Source organism: Dipodomys merriami, unplaced genomic scaffold (genome assembly GCF_024711535.1).
Source record: "Dipodomys merriami isolate MVZ:Mamm:240054 unplaced genomic scaffold, mDipMer1.0.p SCAF_45, whole genome shotgun sequence".
In the NCBI taxonomy this organism is placed as follows: domain Eukaryota; kingdom Metazoa; phylum Chordata; class Mammalia; order Rodentia; family Heteromyidae; genus Dipodomys; species Dipodomys merriami.
The window spans coordinates 10,424,533-10,445,737 of NW_027206013.1; the positions used below are offsets into that span (position 1 = coordinate 10,424,533).

A 21,205-nucleotide genomic window follows, 5' to 3' on the forward strand; every position below is an offset into this window, starting at 1 on the left:
GGTGGGGGGAGTGGATGGGATGGCTGGTGTCTCTTCCAGGCTCTTTGGGTGGCCTTGTCCAGGTGTTTGAGCAGAGCAGCTACTCAGAACTGCCCCTGATGCAGCTGGTGGGGGATGAGGACCAGATGTCTCATCGAGGACTCAGGGCAGTTTCTTTTTTTTTTTGGTCGGTCGTGAGGCTTGAACTCTGGGCCTGGACGCTGTCCTTCAGCTCTTCAGCTCAAGGCAAGCGCTCTACCATTTGAGCCACAACGCTACTCCCAGTTTTCTGGTGGTTCAATGGAGATAAGAGTCTCATGGACTTTCCTGTCTTTCTGGCTTTGAACCGTGATCCTCAGATCTCAGCCTCCTGAGTAGCTAGGGTGACAGGCGTGAGCCACCAGCATCGGGCAGGGCAGTTTCTTTTGCACGTATTCATAGTCATCAGGCATTTATAAAAGGTTTATTTTCATCACAAGAAATACAGACTACACAGTACATACCAACAGAAGTAAAAAAAAAAAAGTGCATTATGCATCTTCTACTGCCAGTTCACAGTACAAAAGATACTGCCTTTTAAATACGTAATATAAAAAAAAGAAGGAAAAGCAATTAAAAAATCATTGATATTGTAATGTAACACACAGGAATCCATCGGCAGCGTCTCAAAACCCAACAAAACTCTGGTGGAGCTCTGAGCAGGGGTGGGGTTGACTGTACCTACAGTTTACTGTAAGAGAGCCCAGGACACTGAGAGAGGAACCAGATGGCCATGATGGTAATAAAAGCTCAATCAAACAGGAGTACATTCCGGGGCTGGGGAGGTGGGGGCTGTGTTTTAGCAGGTGCCAGGCTGCACCAGTCCGCAGCTACCTGGCAAACCAAACTATGTTCCTTCACTGGCCACCATAGGCAGCACCACCCTGGCCAATGCCCGCCTGGCCTGCAGGAACTCGGCACTGTTTCTAGCAGGCTCTGAGGAGTAGTCGTGAACACAAAATGTCAAACTGCATAGCAGAATAAACCTGAGTCCCAGGGAGGACCAGCTCAAAGCCTAACGCCAACCACCAAGACAGGACCATGTACCCAGTCACAAAAGATGAAAACTTACAAAGAGTTCTGCATAAATACATAGTATTTATAAACTATTATTAAGGCACTCAATTGTAAAACAATAATTACAGTGTAGGAAGCAGCTTCTCCTCATGTAACAAGGCCGATAGATAGTGAGGGCAGCAGAGGCCGGGTGGGTGGGCAGGAGGGAAGTCTGCTACACAGACTGTTGTTTGAAAGAGGGACTTTTGACAGGCTGCCAAATAAGAACAAGGTGGCACTGGGCAGCATCAGTGCAGATGGGAACAGAAGATTCCATGGTGGCCTGGGTGACACAGCATGTGGACGAGAAAAACGATGCACCATTATTTGTCTCAAGCCATATATGGTTGTGATGCACACACGGAAAGACAGATGGGCACACAGATGTGGGCAGTGGCCTCTCCACTAGGTACTCAACTGCAGAGGGGGCTGAATGTGGGGGGTGTCACTGAGCTTCGCTTGGTCCATTTTGTAGTTGGAAGCTGGGGACGAGGACACATGCAGCTGTGAATGTGCTATGCTGGCCAGATGCTGCCGTGCTGTCTCTTGAATCTGCCTGGCTCTCTTGCCCAAGTGAGCTGGATGCCCTCACAGGGTTTTGTGAGGAGCCCTTCTTGATGGCCGGCCAACCAGCAGGGATGAGGAAGTGAATTCTGGCACTAAGACATTCTGGCCTTGGGGAAGCCATTCTCTATCCTTGGGAGCCTTGGGCCAGGCTCTTTAGTATCTCCACTAGATGATGGAGTACCTGCTCCTGTTGGGGAGAAATGGCCCCAGGGAAGCAGGGAAGAGGTTCAACTTTTGAGGATAGGCCCTGGGACGAGAGTGGAGAGGAACAGGGGTTCCCTAGAGACCTAGCCAGCCTTAGCCCAGTCCTCTGGGCTCATCTGGGGACTGCACTTGTGGACTGATTGGGGAAGGCAGTGAGGGATGTACAGGGCTGGGCCAGCTGCAGGCACCTGAATGTCTCAGCAACATGGTGCCAGAGAAGGGCCTGTTACCCAGTGGTGAGCTATGTGGCAGCCCGGAAGTTGGCAGGGGTCTCTGCACGGCGGACAGGAAACAGGGAATGGGGAGAAGAAGAATCCTGTTCTTAGTTCACAGGGACAATGCTGGAAGACCCTGACATGTATGCAGGGGAAAGCAATGCAAGTCCGCGTGGCTCTCTGGCTTGCTTGCTTTCTCACTGAGACCACCATCCCCCTATGCTTGACAAACCTGCTTTTCTCTACCATGCACAAGAGGCAGGCTAACTTTTGGCACACTGTATGAATTCAGGTGGGATGGAAGGAGGAAAAAACCGAAAATCCAGAGTATCAGGTTAATCAGAATTGTTGTCTTAATTCAACAAAGGCTGTAATGAACACAGAAACCAATGACTTGCACAAGCCTAACTCCTGCCTTCGTCCTCTGCCTGCTGCTGTCTGGTGCCACTGACGCTTGCAATCTCCCCATCACCTAAGATGATGTGCGAAGCAGTGGCCAAGTGTTGGCCTAGCTTACACAGCCAGCTTGTTCTGAGACCAGTATGGGGCAGTCACTGCCAGGGTGCCCCCAGTCTGGTGGAATGCCTTTGTTTTGTTAGTGTAACTTTAAGAACCAGATACTATATGTTTAGAGGCAACTGGTTTGAGTCTTGAGAAAAATCTCCACCCTTTTCTCTAGGCTAGAATGGTGTAAAACCATGTGATGATGGGGCTGGAGCCGTTGGTCTGTTTGGGTGTTGTTTGATATATATACTGAGCTTCTAGAGGAGGAACGGGTAAACTGCCAGAGCCAACAATCCCTGCGGGTGTGGAATCCTCCCACCCCCACTCTTCAATAGGAAAAGGAAAATGATGGCTTTCAAAAGTAAAGTTTTCAAAAATACACCACTCTCCTACACAGACTTAATTAAAACACCAACGTAAGCCTATCATCACCAAGTCTCAGGATTATTTTGACACAAAAATTGATCTACTATGTGAAAGTGAATTTGGCAAAACATATTGAACTTGCTTTTTTTTTTCCTTTAATATGCTTTTGTTGGCTGAGGGAAAGGGGAAGAAAACCCATAGGGTTTTGGAACAAGAGCATAATCACCTGTTAAAGTGATTACATTTACTGCTAATAAGAAAACAAATCCTTATAAAATAAGCTTCCCTAACCACCCCCCACTCAAAAAAAAAAAAAATCATACCAGGAAGAAAAAGTTCCTGCTGACAAGGGAATTTGCCAAAACTCTTCCCATTAGCTGAAGTAAGAACTGGCTCCATGCTTGTCCATCCAGCCCTGGTGCTCTTCCAGGCAGCTATTTTGGGGCTCCATTCTGACAAGGAGAGGTGGCAGCCCATTCCCGTGGTCAGATGTGGCAGGCTTTGGGGGCGTTTCTGGTATCACTGAGCTGATACAGCTGACACAAGATGGTGCTGGGCACAAGCTGGAATACTCCCAGATGATGGGACATAGACTGGACAAACAAGACAGACAATTCCATTCTGAACAAGGGGCTGAGAGGGTGTGAGCTGGAAAGGCCTGGGGTGGGAGGGGGCCAGGGTCTGGCCTGAGGCAGAAAAGGCCTTCCCATGAGTTGTTTCTTCCTACAGGGCCACAGGCAGCCCAGTGTCATCACATAAACCTGGCACTGGCCAACAGTAAATATCTAAAGCTCTGCAGGACACATGATCATTTTAACTTTTTCTTTTAAGTTTACTTTTTTGGAGCAGGTCTTGGTACACAGCCCAGGCTGGCATGGAATTGGTAATCCTCCTGCCTCTGCCTGCCGAGCGCTGGAATTACAGGCATGAACCACCACACTCCACTTATTTTTATAATTCCTTAAAAATGTAAAACTGGGCAGGCACTGGTGGCTCAAGCCTGTAATCCCAGCTACTCAGGAGGCTGAATTCTGAGGATCACAGTTCGAAGCCAGCCTGGGCAGGAAAGTCCATGAGACTCTTACCTCCAATTAACTACCAAAAAAGTGTTGTAGAGTGCTACCTTTAGCACAAAAGCTCAGAAACGATGCCCAGGCCCTTAGTTCAAGCCTCAGGACCAGCACACACACAACACAGACACACACAGACACAGACACACACAGACACACACAGACACACACAGACACACACAGACACACAGACACACAGACACACACACACACACACACAAACAAACCATTCTTAGCCCTCAGGGCTGTACATACAGTTTGGTGAACCCTGAATCAGGCACTTCTGCCTTTCTACTGTACTGTTTATCTGTCTTAAAATATGTTAGCATTTTGTCTTGCTGACAGATGAGCCCTTTGATTTGAACCCAGCACCTAGGACTACCTGCTACACTGAAACCATCTGATGTTTAAAGGTGCTACGCTGAACAGAGGCTCAAGACCCAGCACCCTCCACTTATCACTGTGGCTGGGAGAATAGGAAGGAGTATTATCTGGCAGGAAGGGACACCTGTAAACATCTGGGAAGTTTTTCAACAGTCTCAGACCCCGAAATGAGTAGATAGGACCTGACAAGGCTGAGGACCAGGCATCCTATCCTAGCAGGATGTTCTGCATCCTAGACCTGCCAGATGCTTGAGTTCCCCTGAAACCTAACTGCAGCCATGTCCCAAGTTAGTAATGGATTGCAGCCCAACAATGCTTTGGGGCCCTTCCCCACCTGACCGGAGGCGATGTATGTGACACCACTGCTAGCGACAACATGGCCCACATTTCTCCCACTTGACCTCGATGCTAACTGAATGTTCACCACTCAACCACAATCACAGAGCCAAGACAAAGGACTCTGACCACACAGTTGATCACCACTCAGTACAGAGCGAGCTCAACAGTGCTAACTAGATGTCTTTATCTGACAGTTTTATCTAGTAAGTACCTGGTGTGGACCAGTGAAGTCTAGACCACTCTGGGGTGCCAATCATGAGGAATTAAAAAAAAAAACACCCCCTAAATCCTTCTGCTCTTGGAAAAATCCTTTGTGACACAGCATTATTACTCCTGGGAATGAGTCTTGGTCATGATCCTATTTTCAAAACAAAAAGCACAGCAAGAATAGAGGTAGGACTTATTGCCATCCAAGGGCTTTCCCACAAGGCTGACTGGGCTAAGGAACATGGGCGCAGATATCATCTCCTCAAAGCCAGGAGCGTGGGGATCGCAGTCCCGTGTCCCTGGCTGACGGTGTCTGGATTTCCAGGCCATGCCCAGTCTCCCTTCTTGTGCTGTATGTTATTTTTATTTCGTTTCTTCTTTATGGCAAGAGGGAGGGGAGAGGGGGAGAGACTGGATGACTCCCGTTGTCTGAGACAAATCAAGATGTAAGGGGCGGCTTGGAATCCACAATGAGACAAAGGGAGGGAATCCTAGGTCCATGGAAGCAAAAGGTGGGTCAGGTTTTGCTCATCTGCGAGGGGCTTTTCAAGTGTTCTGGGGCGGATTTCCCTGATGGTTTAGAGGCTGCGGCTGGGTTCCTCAGAGTAGACTGGGGTTCCTGGAGGAAGGAAGACTCGCTCCACTTGGCATCCTGGGAGTCGGCAATGGTGGACACATCAGCCTCACTGGACAGGTCTTCCGTGGAGAAGTTGAGGCTTCCAAGCTTGGCAAGAGAGTGGGAGCGTTTCAGCGGGGATGACACGGTCAGGCCCGCCAGCCGCAGCCGGGTCTCGATCTCCTGCGTCCGCTGTTTCACCAGGCCGGGCTTCCCACGGACGCTGTGGATGCTGTCGCTGCTCGAACTCCGGGTCAGGTTGGAGCTCATGGAGGAGGAGGTAGGGGTGTAGCAGATGGTCTTCAGGAAGTCTTTTGTGAAGTTACTGGTGTGATCGAGGCGGGAGAGGAAGCAAGCAGGACTCTTGAGGGAGGCTCCTTCGGATGGCGGTGGAGCGGCCTCTGGTTTGTCATCGCCCGGCAGAGCAGGGGGCCCCGGCTCCTGCCCGGCAGCCAGCTCCTGGCCCTCGGGGATGCTGGCCTCCAGTCTGCTGGCTGCGCTGTCCCTGCGGGCCGCCGTGGCGGCGTCTGCGGGCAGGCTCTTCAGCTTCTCTAGCTGTTTGGTGTGCTTGCGGACCAGGCCTGCCTTCTGCAGCTGAACGATGGACTCCTGGTGCTGCGTCAGGTAGCTGTTGCTCGTGGGTCTCTCAGACTCGCTGGTGAACAGGAGCCTCAGGTCCTTAGCTGCTCTCGGGTCTCTCCTGGGGGACATCTCTTCCTTTACAACCTCCATGCAGGGAGGACTCTTATCACAGTGAAAATTCTTCAACAGAAGGGACTTTGGCAGGACTTTTGGGGTCTCTCTAGAAGGCTCTGGAAGGCCAGCTGACAGCTCTGGGGCAGCCCCAGAGTCACTGCTCTCCCGCCTCTTGGAGCCTGCTGGTGGTAGGAATGGGGAAGTGTCAGCTGGGCCAGAAGCTGGTTTGTCCAGGGCTTGAGACCTGCTGGACGCGTGGGCCACAGGGGAAGAAGTGACGTGGGGCAGGAAAGCTGGCTGGGTGCAGATGGCGGGAGCGCTGGGGTCCTCGCGTGGCTCCCGGAGGGCCTCAGGAGCCCCGCCGGCTGTAGGGTACATGCAGTCCGCACAGGGTTTGTAGGAAGGCTTCACTTTGTTAAGGATCCCAAACATAGCATCGTGCTGCAAAGGGACGGAACACGGTGAGACAGGGCAACGCTGAGCCGGGAAGCAGAGGGCAAGGCGGGCAGCAGTGGCGGGGCGTGGGGAGGCTGCCCATGTGGCTCATGAATCCCTCAGACCTCTGGAACCCATTAGATCACGAGGAAGTGAGGTCAGAGAGTACTTGAGATGCCAAAACTGACCCTAGGCCCAGGGCGGGCCCCGGCCATGGCCAGTACGGTTAGGTAGAGCCTCGCAGGCCCTGTCTTCTCAGCCCCCTGGCACAAGCACAGGGTGAGCCTTTCCAGGCCCTGATCTCACCTGGAAAGCAGGTTACCACCCTGCAGCCAGTGGTTCTGGAAAAAGGAATCAGAGGATGTTCTGACAAACATTGAAAACGCCCTCCCCTCTCCCCAGCAGAGAGAATTTGCACTTGGGGAGTGGGGGAGGTGTGTGTGCACAGTCCTTGCTGTGTGGCAGGAGCACCGCGTGGCTCTGGAAGCATGGTTGCTGCCACAGGCGGCTGACAGCTCTCCCCGACCCGCATCGGGCGCCTACAGGCCCAGATGGAGGTTGGGCGGAGGTAGGTTTTACGCCAGTTTCTATCATGGACTTCTGGTTCCTGGGGGGGTCTGTGTGGACGGAATGTGAGCCTCCACTTCTTGTCCCCCTGCTAGCCAGGTCAGCCCTTGCCCCATCATAGGCCAACAGAAGGGGGCTGAGATAGAGACAAGAAACACACGGGCAGCCAGGGGCCGACTCTGTGCTATGGTGGCAATGAGATGCTGGAGCTGGGTCAAGAATTCCCAGGTTAAGAACTATGGAGGCTTCTCATGAGCCCCTCCCTCCAGGCCCCCTTCCCCATGAGTGGAGCCATAACCAAAGTAATGCCATCCAGTGCATCCAAGTTCTCCAAGGTCATAAGTCAAGGTGGCCCAACAAAAGAGAAGCCCAGAGGCTGGGAAGGTGGCTTAGTGGTAGAGCGCATGCCTTGCATGCCAGAGGCCCTGGGTTCGATTCCTCAGCACCACATAAGCAAAAAGAAAAAAGCCAGAAGTGGCGCTGTGGCTCAAGTGGTAGAGCGCTCGCCTTGAGCTGAAGAGCTGAGGGACAGCGCTCAGGCCCAGAGTTCAGGCCCCACGACTGGACCCAAAAAAAAAAAAAAAAAAAAAAGAGAAGCCCAAAGAATACTGGGCTCCACCTCTGAGCCTGTGGAGCAGACACAGGTGCATGGCAGCAGGGATGGGCTTCTCTTTGTCAGGAACCCTGGGATCAGCTTTTCTTTTTCTTCTTGTGTTTTTTTTTTTTTTTTGCTGGTGGTGGTCTTGGGCCTAAACTCTGGGCCTGGGAGCTGTCCCTCAGCTCTTCAGCTCAAGGCTAGCACTCTACCACTTGAGCCACTACCACTTCTGGCTTTTTCTGCTTATGTGGTACTGAGGAATAGAACCCAGGGCCCCATGCATGCAAGGCAAGCGCTCTACCACTGAGCCACCTTCCCAGCCCTCTTGTTGTCATTTTTTTTTTGTCGGTCTTGGGGCTTGAACTCTGGGCCTAGGTGCTGTCCCTCAGCTCCTCAGCTCAAGGCTAAGCACTCTACCATTAGAGCCACAGCACCACTTCAGGTTTTCTGAGTGGTTTATTGGAGATAATAGTTTCACGGCCTTTTCTGCTCAGGCTGCCTTTGAACTGAGATCCAAGGATCTCGGCCTTCTGAGTAGCTAGGACTATAGGTGGGAGCCACCAGCGCCTGGCTTCTGTTGTCAGTCTTGAGGCTTAAATTCAGTGCTTGGGCTCTGTTTCTGAGCCTCTCCGTGTTCAAGGCTAGCACTCCACTACTTGAGCTCCAGCGCCAATTCTGGCTTTTTCTGAGTAGTTTATTAGAGATAAGAGTTTCACAGCTGGGAAGGTAGCTCAGTGGTAGAGTGCTTGCCTTGCATGTGTGAGGCCCTGAGTTCGATTCCTCAGTACCACATAAGCAAAAAAATCCGGAAGTGGTGCTATGGCTCAAGTGGTAGAGCACTAGCCTTGAGCTGAAGAGCTGAGGGACAGTGCCCAGGCCCAGAGTTTAGGCCCCATAACCGGCAAAAAAAAAAAAAAAAAAAAAAGAAGAGTTTCACAGACTTTCCTGCTCAGGCTGGCTTCAAGTCTCAGATCCTCAGATCACAGCTTCCTTGAGTAAGCAGGATTACAGGTGAGAGCCACTGGTGCTTGGCTGGACCAGCTTTCTTGACCTAGAAGCTTGCCTGAGACTTTAACCAAAGCGTCTACAAGTTAATTTCTTCTCGAACCTGGGCTGAGATCTGGCACAGTTGAGGTATGAGTGCACCTTACAGAGCCCGGGGCACACAGGCAGGAGTGAATGCCTTCATTCATTTAGGGAGTGCTGTTCCATGCCAAGATCTCAACTGGGCATGGTCTGTGAGCAAGACACAGCCCTGGGGCTCACAATGTGGAGGGATCTGGAAGCTGTGTGAAGTGCTAGGGTGGGTGGGCTGAGCGGAGCCTCCCCAGAGCAAGGCTACTCAGTGCAATGGGTGCCTCAGCAGAAACCTCTTGGACAAGCAGGGGCTGACCAGGCCATGGGGCAACAGGGCTGTAAGACAGAGGGGTGAGCTGCATATCCTTGCCCGTCGTGGCAGAATCTCAGCTGGCAGTCTTGTCCTGCCGGCGTGACTTGTCACCTCCCTCTCCCGCCAAGCTCTCTCCACCCAGGAGGCTCTGCATGGCAGTCCTTCTCAGCCTCGCTGAGCTAGTCACTGCCACGGCTGATCTGTCAGCACTCCCTGTGCCGGCTGCATGATGTCACCATTGTCACGTCCTCACGTTTGCCCTCCAGCTACCCCATCCAACTGTGAGTGTGCAGGGTGATCTGATGGGAAGCCCAGCCCTGTGCCATCCTGACACCATGGTGAATAACGGGACTGGGACACGCTGACGGATGCTTGTCGCTAGGTCCTGTTCTGCTGCTGCCAGGAACCTGACTGAATGCTGGTGGGTGAAGGAGCCCAAGTCCTATGCCAGCCCCTCCCCTGGTCACCATGCAGTGGCTCGGTCAGGCCACTGGAACCAGTCAGGGCACCACTCCGGGATGAAGCGGTTCTGCAGCATGTCTTTGGGGGAATCTGCTTTCTGAGGCGTGGTGAGAAGTGGAGGAATCCACAAGCATGGCTTCTCCCACCTGCAATGCACTGGATGGCTTGGGGTGTGCACAGGAGCACACTTTGTGCTGGGACTTGTGTTAGACAAGCTGGCTCTCCACCTCCGTGTCCTTTCTGCTCTCACATGAGAATGAACCCCAGCTGCCTGTGAGGTGGGCAGGGAATGCCAGGGAGCATGAAGCTAGCTCCTAGCCCCATGCCTTGGGAAGCCAGAGCAGAGGCAATACCCAAGACTACCCTCCACCCTCCAGAGAGCCAGCCCCACACAAAACCAGCCCCAGCCCCTGGGCCAGTTCTGAGACAGGTGGCTGATTTTCTGAGTAAGAATGAGGTTAAGGCTTGGCCTTGCTATACACCACTCACTCCAACCAATAGCTTCAAGGGACAGGGAACCAGAAGACCAGATACTAAGGATGGAGGAACTATTGCTGCTTTCCCAAAGGCTGACATGGCACTGTGACCACACAGTGGAGCACTGGGGGGGGGGGGGGGGGGGGGAGGGGAGGGTGTCATCCATATACTGATGAGAGGTGAACCTGGTGATGAGTTGCATGCTTTAGACTTTATACATAAAAAAGAAGCCAGGCACCTATAATCTAGCTACTCAGGAGGCTGAGATCAGCAGTCACAGGCTGGGATTCCATGAGACTCTTATCTCCAGTTAACCACCAAAAAGCTAGGAGTGGAGCTGTGGCCTACTAGCTTTGAGCACAAAAGTTCAGGGAGATGGAGAGGGAGAAAAGGAAGGAAGGAAAGAAGGGAGGGAGAAAGGGAGGGAGGGAGGGAGGAAGGGAAAGAAATGAGCTGGAAATTTTACCCAAGATACAAATAAGGGGTATGAGGGGTAGATGGCTCTTGGGGTCCAGTTATTCCCTCCTGACCCTCATCTCCTAGATAGGTACACATACCTTCCTAGTTGGCCAGCCCCAGTCCCCCCCCCCCAACTCTGTAAACTCGCAGGTGGCTGAGATGTGAACCATGGAAGGTAGCGGGGAGGGCGGGGGGCTGCTCTGTGGAGCGGGCATCTCCCCACTCCGGCTTACCTCAAAGTCATCAGGACAGCTCCTCTTGCTGTTGTTATTGTTTAGGTTTTCCCGGTTGAGTGGGCTCCTCGCAGGCGGGGCAGCAGGCCGCCCCCACCTCCCCACCCTGGGGCTCTCCTCCGGGTCCATGTCCTCCATCTGCTGCAAGGCGCTGTGGGCTTCGGGGCTCCTGAACTCCAGTCTCTTCTTCACGTCCTTGTTGCAGAGCCCAGTTTCTTCCTGGGGTTGCGGGGCCTGCTTGGGCGCCTCCGCTGGCTGGGCTGCCTCATCCAACATAGCATCCCTCTCAAGATCTTCTAGGTGGACTAAGCTGCCTGCACCATTGTGGGGATCAGAGAGTCTCCGGAATGAGTAGGGGAGAGAGGGCCCTCCTGGGGTCTGGCCTCCTGGAAGCCCGGGCTGGGTGGCATCGTGTAGGCAGAGCAGCTGGGTGTCTGGGGCATCATCCAGGCTCTCAGGCAAGAAGTCGCTGGGCTCCGTGGGGTCTTCCACAGGTGGCTGGAGGCTGCTGTCCGTCTGCTGGCGCCACAGCTTGTTGTGCCGCTGTTTGCTGTGGGGAGGAAGGGTAGAGGAAGGGGTGTCAGAAGGATTGCACCCTAGGACCCAGGGCCCTGGTGAGGGTGCTGGGCTCCCAGGAATATACCTGGGACCTAAATCATCAAGGCTCCCACAAGACGCTGTGTAACTTTTCCAATGTGGAGACAGTGAGGCAGATGTGTGGAGGGAGTTCTGACTGTCACCTGTGCCCAGGAGTTTGGCTCTATCTAACTGCGCACACTTGGCACACACTGATATCCCTTGCTCAGTGTTTGTCTGTTCTCCAACTCAACTGTAGTGAAATCTACACACTAATGTAATGGAAACACAATGTGCATAAATACATTTGGGAAGAGCCTAGAAAATTGCTATTTGTTTAGGCCAGAGATTATGGATCAGTTTTAAATACCTTAGTACACATCATTTAGATTTTGTTTTGCTTTGTTTTCTAGTGCTGAGGATGGAATCCTAGGGCCTTGTGATTCCTAGGCTAATTAGTGCTCCTCTACTGAACTATGCAAGAAAGGGGGGGAGAGAGGGAGGAAGACAGGTAGACAGACAGACGTATATGTAATGAAATAAAGACACTTCCACAGGCCTCACAGGAAAAGTGTTGGCATGGTGTGGGAGGGAGAAGATAAGTAACCACAGCGCAGTGTACGCTAAGAGGCTCCAGGGAGAGAAAGCATCCTGACCATGGGGTACTCTGAGAGCCACAATGCAAGGTCAATCTTGTGCAGCCCCATGCCCAGCCTGCAGACCCAATTCAGCTGCAGTGAATATGGTGAGTGACCAGCTGAGTCTTCCTCCTCCTTCCTCCCTTCCCCTTCTTTCTCCTCTCCTAGCCCTGCCTGGGGACCAGTCCAGCTGCTCTTCACTGACTAACAGTGAAGGAGTCCAGAGATGCCCTGAGCAGTTCTCTGGACTGTTCAACTCTGCCAGAACACGCCTGCTTTCCCAAACTTGGCCAAGAAGCTGATGGACTTCACTTCTGGCTTCTTTCCAACACAAGGCAGAAAGAATCCGGAAGGCCGCCACTCACACAGACTGAGGGAAGGTAAGAGGGAGGAAGAGAGCGAGCCCTGAGCTCTTGGCTTCTGTGTGGACAGCCTGGGCTATCAGTCACGCAGGGGCCCCGCCCCCACCACCTGAAGTAGGCAGAAAACCTCAGGGCCCCCTCACTGAGCTCTCTCTGCTACCAAGGCCATCACTGACTGGCCTGTGCATCTATCTCCCTCCTGCTGTCCATTGGCTGTGAGGCAGACAGCGCCAGCTCCTTCTTCGTCCTCATAAAGAGGAGAGACTGAAGCAGAAAGACCCTTTCAAGAATAAAGTCACAGATTTTAGCACCTACATTTATTGAGGACTTATAGATTTTTGTTGGTGGTGGTGGTTGTGAGGCTTGAACTCCTGGCCTGAGTGCTGTCCCTGAGCTCTTTGCCTCCACTTCCCTTTTTTTGGTGGTTAATAGAATGTAAGAGTGGTTAAGTACACATACTTGATCATTTCAAGTGCACAGCTCTGCAGTGAACATTTATAATGTTCACCCATCACCACCATCTGCTTCCATAGCGGCTTCCATCTTGCTAGAGCTCCAGGTCCCATTAAACACTAACTCTCCTTTCCCCTGGCCTCTGGCAACACTGCCCTACTTTCTGTCTCTTTAAGTCTGACTATTCAAGGCCTTCAAATAAATGCAGAGCTATTCTATGCCTTTAGTGCCACTGGCTTTTTTCACTTAGCACAATACCCTAAGGTTCATTCATGGTATAGCAAGTGACAGATTTCCTTCCTTCCTTTTGTTGACATGTAGTCTACTATGTGGACCAGACTGGCCTTGAGTTCCTGGACTCAAGCGATCCTGCCACCTCAAGACTCCCACGGCGCGGAGACTACAGGCATACACTACCTGGCCGGACTATAATTCTCTTCCTTCTTATGGCAGGGAAAAGTTCCATTGTGTGTGTGTCTCCCATTATTTATCCATCCATCCATCTGTGGCCACCTTTGGGCTGCTTTCAAGGGTTGCTGCTATGTAAAATAAACCCTAGAATCCTGGTACACACCCCAGGCGAAAGGCTGGGCCATGCAGCGGCTTTCCTTGGGGCTCTGGAGGGACCGCCATAATGCTTCTCACAGTGCCTGCAGAGCTGACATTCAGGAGAGTACAGGAGAGGGGAGGAGGGTTTAGAGAGACTGCCAGCACATCCCTGGTGGCACCTGATGGCTGGGAGAGAGCAAATGGGAGGGGTGTGTACCCACAGCACATACTGGGTAGCAAGCTGCCTCAGTGAAGGGGTCAGGCTCCTTCCCTGAAGCTTTCAGTGTGCCAACAAACTCAAATGGATTCCTCCCGGAAACTACAAATTGAAACCCAAATAGTAGATGTTTTTCTCAAACTAGCTCACTTCCTACACTTTTAGCTTCAGAAGCCACTGTCAACCTGGCTGGCTAGGCTCTGCCTGCCCGCCCCCCTCTCCCAAGGCCAGCACCCACCTGGCATCCAAGATGCCTTCATACTCAGACAGCTGCCTCATAAAGCCGGCGTTGGGCCGGGTGACGCTCCGCTTCTGCTTCACATAGTTATACGCTTTCTCCAGGGGCCAGCCGAATTCCTTCATGGCGTAGGCAATGACCGTGGATGCAGATCGGCTGACGCCCATTTTGCAATGGACCAGGCACTTGGAATGGTTCCTCCTGCAGGGAGGGGAGCAGGGATTAGACATGTTCATCACGCAGGCTCTGCCACCGGAGGTTTCCAAACCCTCAAATTATCTCACAGCCCAAGCCCTCTCAAGTCCTCCATTTCTGGGGCTCATTCAACCAGCCTGCAAAGGAAACAGCGCTGCTGAGAGGCAGATCAGCACACCACAGAGAGCATGAGAAACCTGCCTTGACCGGGCAGGGCCTCACTTGGCAGAGCTCAAGTGCACAGTCCTTAGGGACAAACTGGGAGCCAGTCCAGCCCTGGGACAGGTGAGGCCACCCACAAACCTTCCTGGGGAGCCAGGAGCTGCTTGAGGGGCCTCAGCAAAGGCTTCCCCCAACTGTCTCTGCAGATGGAGGTGCTGGCTGAGGAAACGAGGTCAGCAAAGCTGGGCCATGGGGAATGAGCAGTGTGGGGCTAGCCAGGGCGAGAGTGGACAGCACAGTCCAGACTCAGGGAGGAAGATGGGGCTGATTGTGACTTGTAGGGAGGCAGGGCCAGGCCCAGGCATGGCTGATGTAGCCATATTCCCAGCCAGGGTGGGGACAGCATCTCTCTAAGTCCTGCTCCTGATGAGAGGGAATGCATAAGCTGGGTGCTGGTGGCTCGTATCTGTACTCAGGAGGCTGAGATTTGAGGATCGTGGTTCAAAGCCAGCCCAGGCAGGAAAGTCCATGAAACTCTTATCTCCAGTGAACCACCAGAAAACCAGAAGTGGTGCTATGGCTCAATTTGGTAGAGTGCTAGCCTTGAGCAAAAAGAGCTCAGAGACAGTGCCCAGGCCCTGAGTTCAAGCTCCACAACTGACCTCCCCCCCGCCAAAAAAAAAAGGAATGTCATGCTGGGAAGGGCTGTACCTGTGAACCTTGATTTTCATGCGAGGGAGACCCACCCAGTAGGACTGGGTTCCAGCTCTCTGTACCCCAGGTCTACAATTCCTTCTGCCACAGTCTCCATCCAGGGAGCCCTGAGTGTGTCCCTGGGGTTTGGCAAGGGCACACCTGCATCTTTAGGCTGGAGCAGTACAGAGGAGGAGGAGGATGTTTCTTAACTCAGGGTTAACTATGTCACCACCCTGGACCTCAGTAAGAGGTGGACTGTTCAGGAACAGGAGGATGGAACTAACTTGAGGGGGAGAAAGCAGCCTCTATTCTGGGGAGCAAGAGATCTAAGAAATCTAAGGCCAGATCCAAGAGATCTAAGCCAGAAAGTGTCGGCTCTTCCCTGACCCAGAGAACTTCCCCCCCACTGGAGGGAGCCCCCAGGGGCCCCTGGCATGGAGCCTTTGCCTGGAGTCAGTGTTGCTCATGATGCTTTCGTGCCATTATCAAGGCAGCTGGGAGAGAAGCCCATCAGGACCCCACCTGGAGAAGACCCAACTTCCACTCTGGTGCCTGGGTCTTGCAGCTAAAACCAAAGGTCAGCAGATGGCAATGTTTCCTCCATCCAGCCAGCTCCTGAGCCCTGGCCTACCCTGCACCTCTGCCTGCCCAGCCTCTGGCTGAGCCCTGCTCGCTGCCCACTTACTTGGCTTTGTTTATGAAATGGTACGCCTCGTTCCAGTGGGCAAGCAGGTCTGTGGTCTCCTCATCATACACTCGGATGTTGTGGTATGCAAATAAGCCGGGGAAAAAATTGTCTATTTCTCTAGTAACATTTAAAATGTAGTCAACCCTGCAATGGAAACAAAGCAAAAACAAATCTGGAGACTCAGAATGAGGAGCTATAAAAAAACAAAGTAACAAAAAACTGGCAGAGAAAGACAATTTAAATACATACAAATAAAGGTTAAGATTCTGTTTTTACTGGACAGTAATTTTTTTATATTGCCTACAGGTGATAAAAATGAATATTTACACACACACACACACACATCCCACATGTGACTCTTACACAAAAATCTATTTTAAAAAACCTTTTAATAAAGAAAACGGTTCTGGGTGCTGGTGGCTCATGCCTGTAATCCTACTCAGGAGACTGAGGTACAAAGCCAGCCCAGGCAGGAAAGTCTGTGAGACTCTCATCTCCAATTAACAATCCCAAAAAAGCCAGAAGTGGAGCTGTGGCTCAAGTGGTGGAGTATTAACTTTTAAAAAGTTCCAGGACAGGGGCTGAGAAGGTGGCTCAGTGGTAGAACGCTTGCCTCACATGCATGAGGCCCTGGGTTTGATTCCTCGGCACCATTATAAACAGAAAAAGCCGGAAGTGGTGTTGCGGCTCAAGTGGTAGAGTGCTAGCCTTGAGCTGAAGAGCTGAGGGACAGTGCCCAGGCCCAGAGTTAAAGCCCCATGACAGACCAAAAAAAAAAAAAAAAGTTCAAGGACAGAGTCCAGGCCCTGAGTTCAAGTCTCAGTACCATCACATTGAAAAAAAAAAAAAAGCAAGAAGGAAGGGCGAGAAAAAGGAAAAGAAAATTTAGTCTGAAACACTGTTAACCCTGAAAAGCAAACGTATTTGTTATTTAACTACATTTCTAAAGTTCCAAAACTTACAACAACTACCTGTAATAGTAATCCCAGCTATGGCAAGGCAGAAATGAGAATGTTATCTTAAAAAAAAAAAAGGTGGGGACCAAGGTATGGTGGCTCACATTTATAATCCCAGCTGTGCAAAAGAGGCAGAAATCCAGAGGATCTCAGTTCAAGGCCAGCAAGGGCATAAAGTTAATGAGACTTATCTCAAGAAAAAAGCTGGACGTGGTGGTTCACACCTGTCATCTCAGTTGTTTGGGAAGTGTAAGGAGGAGGATGGCATCCAAGATGTACTTTAATTTCTGCAAGACCACCAAAATAATTTCAGGAGTTGGAAAACATCTCCCATAGGTTTCACAAATAAGTACTTAAGATGTATCAAACAGTATCTTTAAAAGCCACCTATGGGTCCCAGCAAAATGGAAGCATGGAGTGTCTCCCCACAGCTGAGTGCCACTCGGCTGAGCACACTTCTTAACCAATAGTTTTAAAGAGATATTTTAAGATTTGTTTAGTCTTGGTTTTCAAATGTAGCAATTCAAGAAGGCTGTCACCTCAGACCACAGAAAGGTGATTTTGTGGCTCTGTTTTTTGTTGTTGTTGTTTAACAGAAGTCCAGACATCTGTTCTTGAAGGTCTCCGTTAAACATTTTCACTTACACTGCTGAGTTCTGCTCCAAGACAAGCATGTTCCTGCCCAACACACAGCACTCAGTTCAAGATTCCCCCCAGGACTCAAAGTAGAACACCAGACAGAGGCGGGAGTGATGGAGCTATCAGGGCTGTGGACTGGTCACACAGCCCAAACACACCGTGCACACGGGGGCAGCGGCTACGTTTCATGGAGGAGGCAGTGGCATGGAGGAGGCAGTGGTAGGGAGCTTAGGGCCCAAGCAGGTCCAGGCTGTCCTATGCGTCATTTGAGTATGATTTAGGAGGCTTCTCCCTGACATACTCCATCACTCAAGACTCCAGAATTAAAAACCCATCCATCACTAAATAATCACTGATGGGCTTCAGTTTCATTATGCAAAAGCCCCTCCAGCCACTTCTGAGAGCAGGGAGAGGCAGTCAGCAGTGGGCAGCCCTGGTCTTGGGCCCCACAGCCAAGGCTGAGTGGAGGCTTCCTAAGCTGCTGGAAGGAGAGGAAGACAAGGGAGCAGACTCACCCTGAGCCCTGCAGCTCCTCCAGATTGGATGCATTCCATTCAGAGCCCTGGGGGACAGATCACACAAACCCCATGAGTGTCACACGTCAGCCTCAGAGCTGCTATGGATGCACAGTTTTCCCTAACCCTGCGGCCTTGGAGACAGAACTGGCAGAGGCTGAAATCCAAGCAGGGTCCTGAGGTCCAACAGCATGACTGTGTGTGTGTGTGTGTGTGTGTGTGTGTGTGTATGTGTGTGTGTGTGTATGTGTGTGTGTGTGTGTGTATGTGTGTGTGTGTATGTGTGTGTGTGTGTGTATGTGTGTGTGTGTGTATGTGTGTGTGTGTGTGTATGTGTGTGTGTGTGTGTGTGTGTGTGTGTGCATGTGCCTGCCCGCATGCACGTGCACAGTCCTCACTAGTCCCTTGGCTTTAGGGACCCCAGCTCTTCCACCCTATTGTTTCAGCCATCAGAGGCTACAGTCTGTGCCTCCCTTCCCCCTGGGTCACCATGGGAATTGGTCTACCTTTGCTGGGAAGTATTCTGGCAATACTGTAAAAGTTCCTACCCTCTGACCCAGTAATTGCACTCTGTCAAAAAGCTATCCTGAGGAAATGACCAGAATTCACATAGATTTAAGGGCAAGGATATTTATGGTTATTCATAATAAAACAATGGAAATAACCCAAAGGACCCACAGGAAGAAACCGATAAAATAAATGACGAGAGAGGCCTATAATGGAGCCATTAAGATAAAGCAGCCTTTTGGAGACACCATGTAAGGAAAAAGAAAATAACAACGAAAAAAGAATGTGTATAAACCAACATTATGATTGCTTCCTTTTCTTTCTTTCTTAAGAAGCTACACAGGCACCGAAGAAGCCCACACTCAATGATGGCCCACACTCAATTCCAAAAAAAAAAAAAAAACACCCCAAAAAGCAAAAAAAAAAAACAAGACATGGAAAATAAACCCACCAAGATGTTATGAGGGACCACCATGAGTGTGGGACTCCAAAGTGCCTTTTTCTTCCTCTCATGGATTCTCATTCCCGACTGTCTACAACTTACTAGCTTAATACTTAAATAAGTATTAGTGTTAACAAACAAAACTAAAGAAACTCTTCCATTCTCTTCCTTAGCACTCAGAGAAACAGAAGGGAAAACAGCAAGCAGAAAGGGTCACTGCTCTTAGGAGGCAGATGATATGAGAGACACCCAGTGTACAGCTCCAGGCCAAGTCCCTGCAGGGCCCTTGGGACTCAATGGCTCTGACCATGTTGGCAAACCGTGCTGTGAGCTGGGTTTTCATATTTGAAGGAGAACCTCAACTATAAAAATTCTTTTCATATTTCTCATGGAAAAAGTGACATAAAGCACCAAACCACACGGAGAGGGCCCAGGGTTCTAGAGGCTGTGAGCTTCCTCTGATTGTTACCACCACCTAGTGGAGACTGGAGGGAGGAGGAGAAAGGGGAGCCTTCACATGCATGGCTTTCAGGGAGATCAGCCTAGCCCATTCCAGTATCTTTCAAGGACAGCTTCAAACCCACATGTGCCTCTACATGTTAACGTCTAACACAAAGCCTCTATCTAGGCACACGTCCACACATTGAGAGCACTGAAACACATGTATCTATGCAGAAAACTACCACAGAGCCATCTGAGGGACTGCTCACTTTCTGAGGTGGAAGGGAAGCCACCCTGGTCTCAGCAGCCAGGGTCCCTCTTCCCTCAGCCTCCCTACCCCTGATCTCCATTCATGGCCAATGCTCTGGCATCTTAGGGTGTGTCTTATGCAATCCCGGCATCACCCATGAGGTCCAGGATGGAGGACAGGAGAGGCCAACTGACCAGCTGAAAGTCAGAGCAGGTAAGGCAGCAGAGAAGAAAGTCTGCCCTGCTGGGTCTGACTTCCTCTCCACCCCTCAGCTGCTGCTCTAATTTTAGCAACATGCTTGCCTTTGAACACTTGCCAGTTGCCTTCTAAGGAGATTTACAGCATGAAGACACTGAGCACGGGCTTGCATACTAGGAGTCAGCACAAGCCACCCTGGTGGGTGGGTTCGGGGTGGGGTACAGGAGTTGGCCGGCCTGGAGAAGCTACAATTCAGTTGTGCACTCTGTCCCGGTGGAACTGTGGGGTTGGTGGCTATCTGTCTGTTAGTCACGGGGTGGTCTATGGCCCATGAACCATTTGGGGGTAACTAGATGGGCTAGTGCATTAGCAAGGATTTGAAAGCACATACCACCAGATGAGGCCAAATTGCTTCCAGGTAACTCCCCGAAACTCAGCTGAAGCTACACCTCAAACACCTGGCTCCAGAGCAGGGCAGAGGCTGTGGGCCAGAGAAAGGGTCGGGGCAGAGGCTCCATGACCCAAGTTTTCTACCTACTCCCCTCCCCCCCCCCCCCCCCCCCGCCCCAAACAGTGAGGTCTGATTTCTGATCCCAACTTAGATACCACCGAGCTGTGCTTCTTACAAGATAAAGATGGTCGAAGATAAGAGAAGGCTTGTCCATCTGTCCCAAGATAAGTAGCATCTCATTGTCTATGAATTCCTTGAATTCTTTCAAATTACAGTTCATCTGTTTCTCCAACTCATTACGGATCTGCAGAGCACAAACCATTAGGAAAAGTGATTTGTTAAAGAAAACAATTGCCCACCTCTAAATGATTAAAATCACAATGCAAACCATGGTGTTTACAAAAAGGGAGATATGTTTTATCTCCCCCCATCCACAGTAAAGCACTTCGACACTCGCAACATTTGTGTGTAGGTGGCAGGAAAGTGGTTACTCAGCTTATGAATAAACCCAAGCGGAGGAATTTGTGATTTCACACAAGGGATCTGCTTTACCTGAGTTCATTTCCATTGAGTGGAAGGTGCTCATGTTTACAATTAACTATTAAATACATTGTCCTGAGAATGTAAAGCCAGTCTCAGGAATGTAGCACAATAAAGTTCTAAAGTAGCTGGGCGCCAGTGGCTCACGCCTGTAATCCTAGCTTACTCAGAAGGCTGAGATCTGAGGATCGCGGTTCAAAGCCAGCCCGGGCAGGAAAGTCCGTGAGACTCTTATTTCCAATAAACCACTAGAAAACCGGAAGTGGTGCTGTGGCTCAAGGGGTAGAACGCTTGCCTTGAGCTGAAGAACGCAGGGACAGCGCCCAAGCCCACAGTTCAAGCCCCACGACCAACCAAAAACAAAACAAAAAATAAATAAATAAAAAATAAAGTTCTAAAGTATGTTTATTAAGCCAGGTGGGGTAGTGCATACCCACAAATCCAGCATTCAGGAGACTGAGGCAGAAAGACAGAATGTAAAGTCGGCCTAGATTATACAGTAAGACCCTGTTTCAAAAGCAGACAAAATAAAAACCTCTAGAAGTATTAATAATAGGACAGCATATGGGCTTTTAAAATAGCGACTTCAAGTTCTTAGATCTACCTAGTCCAAGCTGCCATTAAAATCC

At 50.9% G+C, this 21,205-nt stretch overlaps 1 protein-coding gene across 2 annotated transcripts in view; it reads right to left on the reverse strand.

The window, feature by feature from the left end:
* Positions 1-427: 427 nt before the first annotated feature.
* The window catches only part of Ssh1 (slingshot protein phosphatase 1), a 54,727-nt gene continuing 33,949 nt past the window's right edge, over positions 428-21,205 (reverse strand). For both annotated transcript variants that reach the window (XM_069994660.1, XM_069994661.1), the window contains 6 exons: positions 20,212-20,340; positions 17,748-17,794; positions 15,635-15,781; positions 13,897-14,097; positions 10,864-11,413; positions 428-6,683 (listed from right to left, as the gene is read on the reverse strand). In XM_069994660.1, the coding sequence (XP_069850761.1) occupies positions 5,448-6,683; positions 10,864-11,413; positions 13,897-14,097; positions 15,635-15,781; positions 17,748-17,794; positions 20,212-20,340 (2,310 nt within the window). In that variant the 3' untranslated portion in view covers positions 428-5,447. The remainder of the gene's footprint in view (positions 6,684-10,863; positions 11,414-13,896; positions 14,098-15,634; positions 15,782-17,747; positions 17,795-20,211; positions 20,341-21,205) is intronic.